This window comes from Taudactylus pleione, unplaced genomic scaffold (assembly GCF_031769625.1).
Source record: "Taudactylus pleione unplaced genomic scaffold, aTauple2 ptg000064l, whole genome shotgun sequence".
Classification (NCBI taxonomy): domain Eukaryota; kingdom Metazoa; phylum Chordata; class Amphibia; order Anura; family Myobatrachidae; genus Taudactylus; species Taudactylus pleione.
Genome location: NW_028284466.1, coordinates 4455626 through 4469702, shown reverse-complemented (window position 1 = coordinate 4469702; position 14077 = coordinate 4455626). Strand labels below are relative to the sequence as shown.

The 14077-nt window shown below is 42.1% G+C and overlaps 1 protein-coding gene across 3 annotated transcripts in view; it reads right to left on the bottom strand.

Annotated features, from left to right (window-relative positions):
* Positions 1-1762: 1762 nt before the first annotated feature.
* Positions 1763-14077, bottom strand: part of LOC148534750 (integrator complex subunit 6-like) — a 51634-nt gene continuing 39319 nt past the window's right edge. Inside the window, exons 14-19 of one of the 3 annotated variants that reach the window (XR_015876706.1) lie at positions 13789-13931; positions 12305-12542; positions 10502-10885; positions 3189-3282; positions 2464-2821; positions 1763-2039 (exon numbers count right to left, since the gene is read on the bottom strand). Coding sequence is in view for 2 of the 3 variants with exons in the window: in XM_088465758.1 (XP_088321884.1) it covers positions 2722-2821; positions 3189-3282; positions 10502-10885; positions 12305-12542; positions 13789-13931 (959 nt within the window). In the remaining variant the exon portion in view is untranslated. Of the gene's footprint in view, positions 2822-3188; positions 3283-10501; positions 10886-12304; positions 12543-13788; positions 13932-14077 lie in introns of all 3 variants that reach the window. The other 2 variants (XM_088465758.1, XM_088465759.1) reach the window with 2 other exon arrangements.

Sequence of the window (14077 nt, the reverse complement as noted above, 5' to 3'; positions counted from 1 at the left end):
ATCTACTTTTTACTCCCCACTAGGGCACCTAACACTTGGTTGCTCATGTTCTGTTGCTTATGTGGTTGTTATGGTCACTAGTGTGGCAATGTATATTATCCATGTCCTTGTCCTGTATTGTACTGTAAGTCTTGTCACCTATTTGTTTTCATACATTGTAAAGCGCTGCGGAACACTTGTGGCACCATATAAATAAATGATAATGGCAAAGCAAAACTACAAGGGGCAACATATAAATGGGAAAACTACAGGGGGCACTGTATAAAGGGCACAAATACAGGGGGCACTGTATAATGGGCACTTTTGACTGAAAGCCAGTGGGGGAGCAGCCTTAGACCTGTCGGGCTGGAATGGTAAGGGAGATACCCCTTTTCCCGATGCGTGCATAATCGCGAAGGCCTCCACCCATCTGGAAAAAAATTCTGGGGAGAACACTGCAACCCATGTTCTTTCTTTGCCAAACCATAAGGGCGGTATAACAGTACTTAATCTATGTTTTTTTGAGGGGGTTTAGCAATTCAGAATTTGTGGGCAGAAATGTTTTAATGAATCCCCTGGTTACTGGAATAGGACTTACCCTTTTACCAGAAATTACACTTCTCAACATAAATCATAGTAGAAATATAATGAGTCATATCCTTTATTGATACTAGGTCATCCCTAGCTCAATACTAGAATTTAAAAAAATAAATAAATAAATACCCCCCTTATCTTTCTCCAAGATTGTTCCCAATATTTGGAGAGATCCTAGGGGGTATATTTACTGAAGTGCGGGTTTTTAGAAATGGAGATGTTGCCCATAGCTAATAATCAGATCCTAGCCATTATCTTCTAGCAGGTGCTAGATAAATGTTAAATAGAATTTGATTGGTTCTAAAAACCTGCACTTTAGTAAATATATCCTTCAGAGTGTTGGTACCAGGATTACAGCAAATGACATCACCTCATAATGAGGAAATCCCATACTACAACATTAAAACATGTATTAAGTTTACTTTCATAGCTTTATACATTTGTGAGTTAACAGCAGTGCAGAAAGCTTCGCAAAATATGTTAAGTCATGCAGCATCCATTATATCCTCATGTACTAGAGGCTAAAAACACTCATTAAGTATTTTATGGACATGCCAAATGGTCTCCCTGTATTAAAGTTAAGCAGTAAGAATATTGTAATACAGGTTTACCTGCCTGCATTATATAGTTGCCATGTAACACGTAGCACGCCAAGGTGCTAGATAAGTGTTAAGTAGAATCTGATTGGTTGCTATGGGCAACATCTTCACTTCCAAAAACACACTTTAGTAAATATACCCCCTAGATTTCAAACACTCCACCTCGGCTTCATCGCCTGATAAAATATTACACTGAGCATCTTACCCCGCCACGTTCCTATTTTAATTTATGTTGGGTTCCTGTTTCTCAATGTGCATTCAGCTCATTTTCTGTTCTTATGTCTAATTGTCACATTTCAAATCGAATGTAAACTTTGACCCTGCCAACAACTCTTGTTTATCCCAGTTCACTCCATACCTTATTTTTCTTGTTCTTATTACATTTTTACCAGGTTTGTTGTCAGTTTTTATATGCTGTATTGTAAAATGGTTTCATAAAAGTTTACGTTAAAAAAAACTAAAACTTATTTATATAAATCTAAAATATTATACTTCATTTTTCATTTGAAAAATCGTTCAACAGGCATCAGTTTGGATTTAATAAAAAAAAGTTTTATTATATATCTTTATGTATATAATATATTTCTGTACAAGACCAAAACCTCTATATACAAGTTAAAATATCACAAAAATTACAGAGCTAACAACAATACTGTCCAAAATATGGTTTGTGTATGAACATTAAAAAGGTACACAAAAAAAAAAAAATTAAAAACAAAAAAGAAAAAGATAAAAAAAAAAAGGAGTTCTCCTTTTCTAGTGCTTCCAAAGCACAGCGGGTGCAAGGCCACCTGACGAGTCTCCGTCCTGCTCACAGGATGAAAGAAGTCGGGGACCTGGGGAGTCTCAGGTGCACTTTCTTAAAGTCTGCAGACAAAACAGAAGAGAGTCTGAGGTAGTTTGTTTAGTGACCCATAGGGGGATACAGTCACAGGGCTGTCTTTGATGTCCCTCAAAACAAAATGTCAGTCTATTCTGAAAATGGGACAAGCTACCTCATGTACTCGTAGATGCGCCATGCAGAGCTCACCACCAAGATCAGAGACAGCCAACTAGAGGTCCTCCAGATATTGAACGACAAGACCTGGCATGCCTAACTAATTGCCAATGAATGACTGCCAGTCCAGGCACCCCGGGACTCAAAAGTTGAACGTCACCTGGAAAACCACCAATTAACGTCTACTGTTCATGGTGCTGACCTGTGCTAGTGCATTGTTTTGCCTCTCGCTCCCTCAAGTGCTCTCTACAGCATTAGAATAGTGTACTACTGACAAATAAGTACATTCATCACCTGTTGGGAGGGCCACCAATGGTTATCGTTTCCAGCCTGCTCTGTGGGCAGCACCCTCCACACAGAAAAAGCCTCACAGTTCATAGTTAAGTCCTGAAGCCCAGAGCAGCTTCTTAAACCTGTCCCTTCCGTTGCTTGTCCTCTGTCTCTGGCCAGAAAGTGTCCCGAGATGCAAGGTGTTGGAGGTCACCATGTCCTCTCTCTTTCTTCTGCGACAGCAAACTCATCTCTGGTCCTCATGGTCTTCTAAGCAGACTGCTATCTGCTGTTGACATGATTCACAATGTTTGGCAGACCGTTGGAATCCAGTTCGGATAGAAATCTTTCCAAGTGCTGTATTAACACTCTCTTTTTAAACCTGATGAGCAAAAATGCACAACATGGCTGTATTTGTAATACTAGTTTCAGATGCTACCTAAACTAGCCTCAAAGTCTCCCTGCAACACCACACAACCTATTGTAAAAGGTTATAAATCCTGTTTTGGCCCTTGGAAATGTTCACACATACTAGATTCCTCTCTCAGGGGGAGATGCATCAATCCTTGGAAAGGGATGAAGTACCAATCAGCTTCTAACTGCCATTTCATAGGCGGTGTTTGAAATAGGAGTTAGAAGCCGATTGATTGGTACTTTCTCTCTCTCTCCAAGATTTGATACATCTCCCCTTAAGACTTACAAAACCCACACACTTTCCACTCAAAATAGAGAAATCTGTATATCCTCACCTTGCAGCTTCCTTGATAGTGAATTCAATAAAATTCTTTTGCACTTCAGATGGTCCTTGCACTTCTTCAAGGAGAGCGAAGATTTTTTCATAATCTGAAAGTGAGAAAATATGCAAATAATTTGTGCCGTGAAGTACACCCATGATGAGACTACAAAATATCCTCTAGAATACTTGCCATGAACTCCAACTGGTAAAAAATATATACTGTAGCTTGGAACGTGCAGAATGAATATATATATATATATATATATATATATATATATATATATATATATATATACACACACACACATATATACATATATATATACACACACATACATACACACGCACACATATACATACATACATACATATACACACATATATACACACACACACACACACACACACACACACACATATATATATACACACACCCACATATACAGCTCTTTACTTGTCTTTTAAACATCTAAAAATAAAATTACTCATCTGGGATGGGCAAATTACACTAACACACCAAAATAAAGCAAACGTTTTGTACTTGTATATTCAAGAACAGTTCGATGATACTAAAATAGAGTAAGTAGCTTAGTAATAAAATCAAAATTCTCAGCACTGTCCCCATCTCATATAAATGGTAATTTTCTTATCTACTAAATCAAACAGAATAAAGTTGAAAACAAAAGGAAAAAAAAAAAAAGCTGTATGGGGATTGAAATGAATTGTAGAATTCTTCCAACAGTTTTCACTAATGACTTGATATACAGGTACAAATTTGAATAAAAAAACAAAAACGTGAAGACTGCAGGGGAGGGAAATATTCAATAGACAGCATGTGTTTAAGAACAGGGAGTACAGGGTGTATATGGTTTAAATCAAACTGGTCATATCAGCAGTCAAAGAAAAAAGTAAATTTTTTTATTTTTATTTTTTTTATTAATAATACTAATTTTTTTTAAAAAGGAGGTGATCTATACTGATTCACCTTCCCTTGACTGTCAAGACAGCTGCCTACTTGTGGAAGTGGCTCACTCAGTGATAAGAATTGCTGCCCCACAGCAGTAGGCTCCTAAATAAACACAAATTCTCTCATAACTCAATTAGGGGCTATTTCTGAGGATCGATATGAAAAGCAGAGACCAGCAGGCATCCAAATCCTGATCAGTAAGTAGACTAACCCTAATCTTCTCCCCCCAACACTCCCTTAGGGGTGCCAAACGCTAACTATTCCCCCGTTCCCGCAGCCTGAACCCAAGTCTACCGGGAAGGGGTGTAACCTTAACCTCCCCCTCAGGGGTGCCTAACCCTAACTCCCCCTTTCCCTAGCCTAATCCTCCTGGGGGGTGCCTAACCGCAACCTCCCCCCAGGGGTGCCTAACCCTAAGCCCCTTTCCCTAGCCTAACCCTCCTGGGGGGGTGAGTAACCCTAAGTCCCCCACGGGAGCCCCTAACCTAACCCTCCCCCCGCAGCTGTCTGCGCCCGCCACAACTTCGTTCGGTGTGCTGGGCGTCAGGCTCCCGGTGTAGATAAAATGACAGGCATCAGGATTTCGACGCCCGTCATTAGACCCCTGCCGGGATTAAACAGTCGGGAAGCCAGAGGTTGGCATTTCGACCGTCGACATCCTGACTGCATCCCTGTTTCTGAACTAGTAAACCGCACAGCGAATGCTTGTGACATCTCCCACGTATTTGTGCATTTGCAACCGGTTTTACGAAGAAGCGCATGCATTCTCAGGACAAGATGGCAGTGTTTATGGAATGCACTGGAGGAGCAGAGTGGATCAGAGGCATTCCTTGGCATGTACACATTAGGCACACTAGTACTCCTGCACCAATGTTAAATTAGACTTCATTTTGCAGGACGGAATTATTTTTGGGAGATAAAGTGTAAAGAAGATCTGTTTACAGGTTATTCCCTGATTTGTGTAAGCGGTCATGGAGCCCAGCCTTCCCCAGCACACTACCCCTCAAAAAAATGCTGGGCTACAGACATAATGCTTCATTCCTTCTGAATAGTGCGGAATCTAAAAGCTATTGTCTTGTGTGTTCTTGCATGCATTTGTCATAGAATAAAACAAAGAAACTGGTGAGAGATAAAATTGTTATTTTTACAAAGACATTCTAAAATGGCCTGGACAAAATGTGTTGGTACCGCTTAGAAAAGAGATTGAAATATCATTATATAATTCAATTTAAACAATTTGCTTTCTTGAATAAGCATCACACATCTTAAATCTATTAGTCATTCAGTCTATTTAAATGGAGAAAAATATGAGTCACTCTGCTGTTGGGCATCATGGTGTGCACCACACTGAAGATGGACCAGAGAAAGCAAAAAGGAGAGAGATGTCCGAGGGGGTCAGAAAGAAAATTGTAGACAATTATGTTAAATGTATAAGAACATTTCCAAGCAGCTTGATGTTCCTGTGACTAGTTGCAAACATTAAGAATTTTAAAATTCATGAGACTATAGTCAAACTCCATGGACACGAATGCAAGAGGAAAATCGAGCCCAGATTAAATAGGAGTGAGAATGGCAGAAAGAGCCAAGGATATGGACCCAAAACTAAAGACCCAGGATGACTCCACTTTTGAAATAAAACAAAAAACAAGCCACACTTTAAAACGCATATTGTCACGTCACAACACTTCTGGGAGAAAGTCCTTTGGAGAGATGAGAGAAAGCTGGAGCTTTTTGGCAAGTCACATCAGCTCTTGCACCATAGCTACTGTGAAACATAGGAGGCTTGGTTAGGTTTTGGGGCGGTTTTGCTCCATCTGGCAAAGGGTGCAGTGAATCTGTGCAGGGCACAATGACATCTCGTAAACCAGCATGGCTTTCTGGAGCAAAACATACTGCCCAGTGTCAGAAAAGCTCTGTCTCAGGTCATGGGTCCTGCAACAGGATATGGACCCAAAACACACACAGCAAAAATCACCCAAGAATGGATAAACAAAATACTGGTCTGTGGTACTGGCTTCTATGAGCCTTGATCTGAATCCTATCGAACATTAAAAGAGCCCATCAAACCCGACGGAGCTGGAGCAGATTGCTCCGGAAGAGTGGGCCAAACTACCTGCAGACATGTGCTGGAATCTCATTGAGATCTACAGAAATCACTTGATTGCCTCTAAGGGTTGTGCAACAATATATTAGGTTAAAGGGTCCCATCATTTTTGTCCATTTGCTTTATCACATAAAATATTCTGTTGGATCAAAAATTAAATGCCAAGTCTGATTTATATTAAATATGGAACAAACAATGATGGATGCCAATTACTTTTGTCATTTTCAAGTTATTTCAGAGAAAAATATATATATTTTTTTTTCCATGGAAGGGCCAACAACTTTGTCCATGTCTGTATAACAGACAATATACATTATTTACCTCCCAGGTGCACTTCTGGTGGAATATGCGTTTGTAGGCGATCTTTACAGTAAGAAATGACATGTAATCAGCTCTTTATGCCCTTCGCTCTTAAGTACAGATGTGTCCTCACACACCTAGCGTCTTTGCTCAGTCATGCAAGATGTCCGGCGTGACCCAGACGCTCCGAGATGAGTAGCGTACTGATTTTTTTCTTAACTGTAACTTAATCTAATGTCATACGCAGTGGAAAGCCACTCCATGTACTAGAGATGCTTTACAGACATAGAAATTGGTATGACACATGTGAAAAGTGTCATATGAAACACAACAGACTTTGGCAGAAGAAAAAGCAGCGGACGCCCGTATCGGAGCCCTTTTCACACAAATTCAGACGCAGTTGCATACAGATGTACAAATGCTGCAAGTCCCAGTGGTCAGGGTGCCCTAGCAATGCAGTTTTGTCGCTTCTGGTTGTTTCAAATATGCAAATAAGACTCACATTTTGAGCGAAATAGATGCTGGTTGAGGCAGAGTCACACAGGACCTGGTGCACTAGAAGGGACTATTTGGCATGACGAGAACAGTGTGGAATAGATGTTCTAAGGGTTGGGTACGGGATGCCGGCACTCGGGACTCCAGCTGTCAGAATCCAGATGAGGAGAGTATACCTAGCCTACTCCTCCCCGATGCCTATACCTAATCCTCCTCGTCCCTATGTGCCTAACCTTAACCCTCCCCCTAACCCCGCTACTTACCTTCGGGATCCCGGCGCAGGTATTCCAAAAAAATGTCGGGATTGTGAACGCCGGAATCCTGAACGTATCCCATGTACTAAGCCTTGGCTAGAAATAAAGGGGAGATAAAATACCAACACATCAGCTTCTGTCATTTTTCAAACACAGCCTGTAACGTGAGTTAGTAGCTGATTGGTTGGTACTTTCTCTCTCCAAGGCTTAGTACATCTCCCCCTGCATGAGGTCACGTCTGTAAATTAAGCCCATGGGGGGAAAAAAACACCCCCCCCCCCCCCCCAAAAAAAAAACCCCCAGTATTTTATTAGAGAAAAGGAAATGGTGTAAACGAATGACAGGGCGGGCCTACATTGGTAGCTGGTTGAACTTGTGAAGTGACGTTTCCTCCATGTGCACCAGCAAGTCTGGAAACGGACTGACATTCTAGGCTGTCCCAGGGATTGGGAGTAGGAGCACTTGCACATGTAAAACCAGTAATGTGGGTCCAGACATTATGATATTCACAAATGACCCTTACCTGGGGGTACAGGGAGACCACTAATTCTGCCACAAACTATATGCACATAGGTAAGAAAATAAAAAAATAAAATAAAAAATAAAATTCCACAATAAAGAGACTTATATTTATTAGGATGTGTCTTATGGATGGTCATTATAATGTAAAGATTCATCACCGGTAGCATGCATGGTGCAGACAGGCATTTTGTCAGCTTCATGACATCGAAACCTATTAATTCGCTAGAAACTAGTGACTGCAGAGGAACAAACACCAACACATAGGGCGGAATTCAATTCTTTATAGCCGCTATCGCGCCCGACGGAGCTATTCAATTTCTTGCTCCTGTCGGGCACGATGAGCTGCCAGCGCTACATTTCAGCTCGCAGCCCCTGGGGGATGAGAGCTGAAATGTGCGAAAAGTGACATGTTTTGGCGCCCAAACAGCACTTTTCGCGATCGCGCCCAGCACTTTGGTCGGGTTTAGCTGCTTTATGCAGCTAAACCTGACCTCTATGGGCGCGATCAGCGCGAACGTCTTGGACAATTGTATAGCAGCCATCGATCTGCTGTCACTTTAGACGGGAGATGCGGGCCGCGAATACAATTGAATTCCGCCCATAGTGTCTGCCTCTGCTGCCGTGTTTGTGTAATGGGTACAGCAGGTGCATTGTGGACTTGGGGCCTTATTCAGAGATGTACGCAATGCAGAAATTTACACAGATTGAGCGATTGCTTGCCATTGCGCAATTGTTAACCACACAGCACTTGCGCAGCGATTGTTTTGCCATTACGCCTGCACAGAAGATCCATTCACAAAGAGCATGACAATTAGTCAGCATTTGGGAGAGGTAACGGGGGAGGTGGCTAGGCAAACACAGGCGTGTCAGAGTTTAAAACAGTTTCATGGGCGTGCATAAATTAGCCATTACGATCTCCTTCGCAGCATGACAGCTCTCTGTGTGTCAGGAGAGACGCAGTGTTTGGGGCTGTCAGACTCGCCGAATATGCTGCCGATCTGCATAGATCACAGGTTCTCAAACCCGGTCCTCAGGACCCCAAAACAGTTCATGTTTTCCAGGTCTCCTCACAGAACCACCAGTGAAACATTTAGTTCCACTAGTGGAAGTTTTAAAATGTGTCAGTGAGTAGTGAATACACCTGTGCTTCTGCTGGGTGACCTGGCAAATGTGACCTGTGTGGGGTCCTGAGGACAGAGTTTGAGAACCTCTGGCATAGATGTTACCGCTGTTTTACGTCATCATACAGATATGAGGAGGCAGCAGTGGCCGTCCCTATGCACGGCTATGCTTTGGAAGGCAGTAGCATATTTCAGCAACTGCGATCCATGAGACAGCACAGTTGCAATTGCATAATGGCCCATACACACAGGTCGATCAGACAACGATCAGATATTGTTGTCTGATCGACCAGCATGTGCTGGATGATAGTTATCGAACATCCACCATTCCCCAAACTACTATAACTACCCTTCAATGGTCCCTATAATAAAAAGGTTGGCCTGCATGCACGGGCGATGGTCAATATCGGCCATCCATGCCCACGCATCGACCATCGTTTGGTCGTTGAAAGGGGCTATTATTCCGGACAATATAAACGATCAACCATATAGTTTATATCGACCAGAATATCTGACCTTGTGTACACACCATAAGTTCTGTAGTGCTACCTGTGAGTTGGGGAGATTGTACATAATAATATGCATGTGCACCTGGGCCGGGTTCTGGGTGAGTGCCGGTTCAGTGACGTGTACGTTTTTTTTTTCCCCCAGTATGCATGTGAGACAGCGCTTTACATACACACAGCATACTGTACATAAAACACATGCACAAAGAGCATACATACACATACTGTAGCATATATACACACACATACAGCATACTTACAAACACACATACATACACACAGCACACACACACGTGTGGGCTTTGCTGCTAGCTGCAGACCTCCTAGGTGCCGGTCGGCAGTGATCGTTCCTCTCCCACACTCCCTCTGTGAGGACTATTGTAATTGCGGCGCGCTGCCCAGAACCTGCCGGTTCAGCTGTCAGCGCTTCCACATCAGGTAGTATGAAAGCACCTGACGCGGAATCACTGACTACTAACCACACAGTGGCCATGCAGCTCCGATCATGGATGGTGGCTCGCAGCTGATGCAGAGACTGAGACGAGGCTGTCTCAATCTCTGAAAAAAACATTTTTTGTCCCTTGGGGGAGGGGGATGAGTTTTTAGGTACTCAAAAACCCCCCCTGCGTGCACTACTGGCATCAGGCATTTAGGCAGCATGCTAGTGAATATCATCAATTTACCAGGAGACTGCTTATTGTGCCAAGCCACTACCTGTTGCATAAAATGTGGCAGAAGCAGCAGGTAATTTACTAGGACACTATTTAAATTTCTAAGAACGTTCTAATATAGGTTTTTGACAAGCAAAATTTAGAGGATATGACTATTTACCCATTTAATTTCTAAATCAATATTATATAGATAAAATATGCAGTTATGTATACTGCTAGTTAACAATGGGGTGAAACATACGTCCTTGCACAGGGAAACCTCCTGGACGTGGACTGTCTGGGGGAGGTCTATATGACCTTGTATATAAAGTACTTCGCACCAAGACCATTGCCACATTACACTGAAACAAAACCTTCAGGCAAAACATTAAATGGCTTCAACTTACTTCTTCCTGGCTTCCGTACTTCTTTCATGACCCTGATCTTAATATCTGCATTTGTCCCATTGATAATGTTTTGCATTTCCTGCAGAGAGTTTGGCCCAGTCATTCCTGATGTACATTCCCGAGTCACAAGGGAATCTTCCAGAGCCATATAACTATCCGAAGGAGCCTTTATAAGTGCGTTGTTAACAGGCTTGTGGTCTAAGATATCCTCGTTTAAGCAATTTAGTTCATCCGTAACAGAATCAAAGTTATTAGGCAGCAAATCGCCATCATCCAAAGCAGCCAGGACACTTAGTGGTGACAGTCCATCTACTGGTCTTTCCACCGCCTGACCATTGTCTGTCCTCTCTCCATTTCCTTCTGGAGTCAGTGTGTTATTGGCATCTGGAAAATAAAACCATTAAACACATGGTAAGAGACTAAACATTTGTGTATCTACGTAACTATAAAAGTTCTGCCTCATTATGTAATGACACTTTTGGATGATACATATCAGTCAACAGTTTCTGTAACAAAGAAACGGTGAAGTTACGGCAGGGGTGGGGAACCTTTTTTCTGCCGAGGGCCATTTTGATATTTATAACATTCGCAGGCCCGTAGCAGGCCATGCCCCTCCGTGTGATGTCACAAGGGGGCAGGCCCACAATCGCTGGCGATTACAGCAATGCCCGGTGTTTCCTGAGGATGCTCCGGGGAGCTGTAAGGGCATCTTTGTGACCATCTGAAGCATCCTAAGGACGCTCCAGGCGGCACTGCTGCATAGATTCTGCCTGCAGGATGCCATCCTAGGCACCCTGCTAGCCAGATGAGGCTAGCAGGAAAAAGCTTCGAGGGCCAGACCAAATGATTCCGAGGGCCTTATACGGTCCCTGGGCAGGAGGTTCCCCATCCCTGAGCAATAGCTATACAGCAGCAGCTTGGGCTCTGCTGCGCGATATATAGCAGCTGATGGACCCCAACAGCACCAGTGGATGGAGGCAAGGGGAACTTTATCCCATGTACAGCTGTGAAAACTTCCATCTTTGTCAGAGAGATTACTGAACAAAACTAGTTTCCATGTCTGGACACTTCACATAAAAGTCAGATAATATAATTCACGTTGGTTCACTCGCTCTTTGAGCGATACTTACAGCTTTTCTCGTTCAAATGTAGTGGTTAAACATTACACTGCATAGAAGACACAGCACAACCCATGCATCTAGATTTAGAGGTCTATGGCATACAGTGATCTGAATGCTTAGCGTTTTTCCTCCTTGTGCATACCCATGTGTTAAGCATCTAGCCTAATAACTCTACCTAAATCAGATTATTTAAAGTCCTATCCAATTAAAAAAGTAGAAGACAGGGAGCAGCAGGTAATGGACAAAGGGTGAGATGTATCAAACCTTAGAGAAAACACCAACCAATCAGCTCTTAAGTTCCATTTTACAGGCAGTGTTTGAAAAATGACAGTTAGGATCTGATTGATTGGTACTTTATTGCTCCCCATCTCATCTCTCTCCAAGCTTTGACACATCTACCCCTGTATTCAGGTGCGTCAGAACGATTTTAAGAGGGGGAAATAAAACACTATTCCATGACCACTGCAAGTCATCTCCGCTCTTACAGCATCTTCTCACTCCCATCTCCAAGACTTCACAGAATTGCTCCTCATTTATCAATCTATTTCCTCTCCATAGGTCTACATAAGCTTTATCGCACTTCTTCTTTTCTCCTGGAAATATCCCAGTCCAACCAGCCCTGTAGCCTCACCACTCCCCTGATGTCATGTGTATAACATGGTAACAGACTTTGATCTCTTACCTTTGTGTATGGGAATGGGCTTGATGAGGTTGTGTGGAGTGGGGCTGCCAGGAGCTGCAGGGGGCCCCTTACCCCCTACATGATTGGTTATGATGGGAGGAGTCTGAGGTCGTCTTAGCAGCAGAGGAGACATACTGCGCCTTCTCTTCAGGGACGCCGGAGTATTGGCATCGCCTGGACGTTTTATTTTATTTTGAGGTCCAGCGACAAACTCATCGGCTTCATCAATCATCATACCCTGCGGTTGGAATAAAGAAGAATTAGAGATTCTAGAGGTTTAACATAAAATAAATAAACGTTTTTGGGATAATCCGTAATGGTTTTTGTATTTTTTTTTCTTTGTAAGTTACAGTTCTGGAATTTCTATTACAAATGACCAACCGGAATAATAGTATTAATAAGAATAGTAAACTTTTACTAGTCACAATGCCTGCAGTATACATAGGGTGAGCAATGTGAGAGTAGGATCTTCTTTTATTGAATTGTTTCATATTGGCTGGGCACAACATACTTACTAATACATAAAGCAGACTTTGCTAATCTGTAAGCCATAGGTTTTCATGGATTTTGTTACATACAGCGGGTTAGCAAATTAAATAAATGTAATTTAGACCTTGAGTGTGCTTTAAGAAGGGAAATGTATATCATTTTATAGAGCATCAATGGAAAAAGCAAAATAGGTTAATGAAGATCCTTCGGTCAGTTCCCAAAATTTCTCTCATGCCCCCAAATTCTGAAAAGCAAAAGATTATGGTTCCCGAATCAACTTCTCCGAACAGCAATGTACAACCCCAATGCGCCTGTTCATCGATGAAGCCGAGAACACCAGAGATTGTGCTCATGATTAACTAGTAACTATTTACTGGGAGGAACAGCTGCAACAGTCATTGGTTTGCTCTCCACCAATAACCTTCTCCACCCCTGAAGACCCCCAAAGGCACCTCCTGTACTGTGAAAGAGCAGCAGTGAGGTCAGGAAGATAGGGCACAAGCCCCTGAACTTCCTTCACAGCCTTTAATAAAGGAGTTTTTTTTATTTTAAAGTAGTGGGGGAAATGTATCAAACCTTCGAGAGTGAATAAGTGGAGAAACTGCCCATAGCAACCGATCAGCTTCTATGATTTACCCAGCAGAGTCTATAAAATGGCCGTTAGAATCTGACTGGTTGCTATGGGAAACTTCTCCACTTTCTCTCTCCCTAAGGTGTGATACATCCCTATTCTGTATTTGTTACTGCATGATACTAAAAAATATCTTTATAGTGGTCTCTGATCATAATGACCCATATGTCAAGCAGTCGGTCTCAAAATATAAGCAGACAACAGCTGCCTGAAATTAACTTGCACTTATGCTTAAGTATACCCTTCAAAATACATTTTATTAAGAAATCAAATGACAAAATACATGTGTTTGGGAGTAGTATTGTAATTAATGACCCTATTCTGACACTGTGTGCCACCCACTTGTAATACAATCTATTAATACCTTCTTATCTTGTTTAAATGGATTTCCAAAGGTGTGAAGCCTCTTGGGTTGATCTGGATCGATCTCTCTGAGAGGGGAAGGCATTAGTTTCAAGTATTCTTGGTAGTTACCCATTTGAGCCACTGGGACACTATGTAGACAGTCTGTAATATGAAGGAGGAGATATAGGTTACAAGGTCAATAGAGGAGTTTATATGAATATAGAACACCATTTCACACTTGCTCCAATAATACATCATTTCGGTTATTCAGTCATTTTGTTTCTGGAATGTTTTATTTTCACATTCAA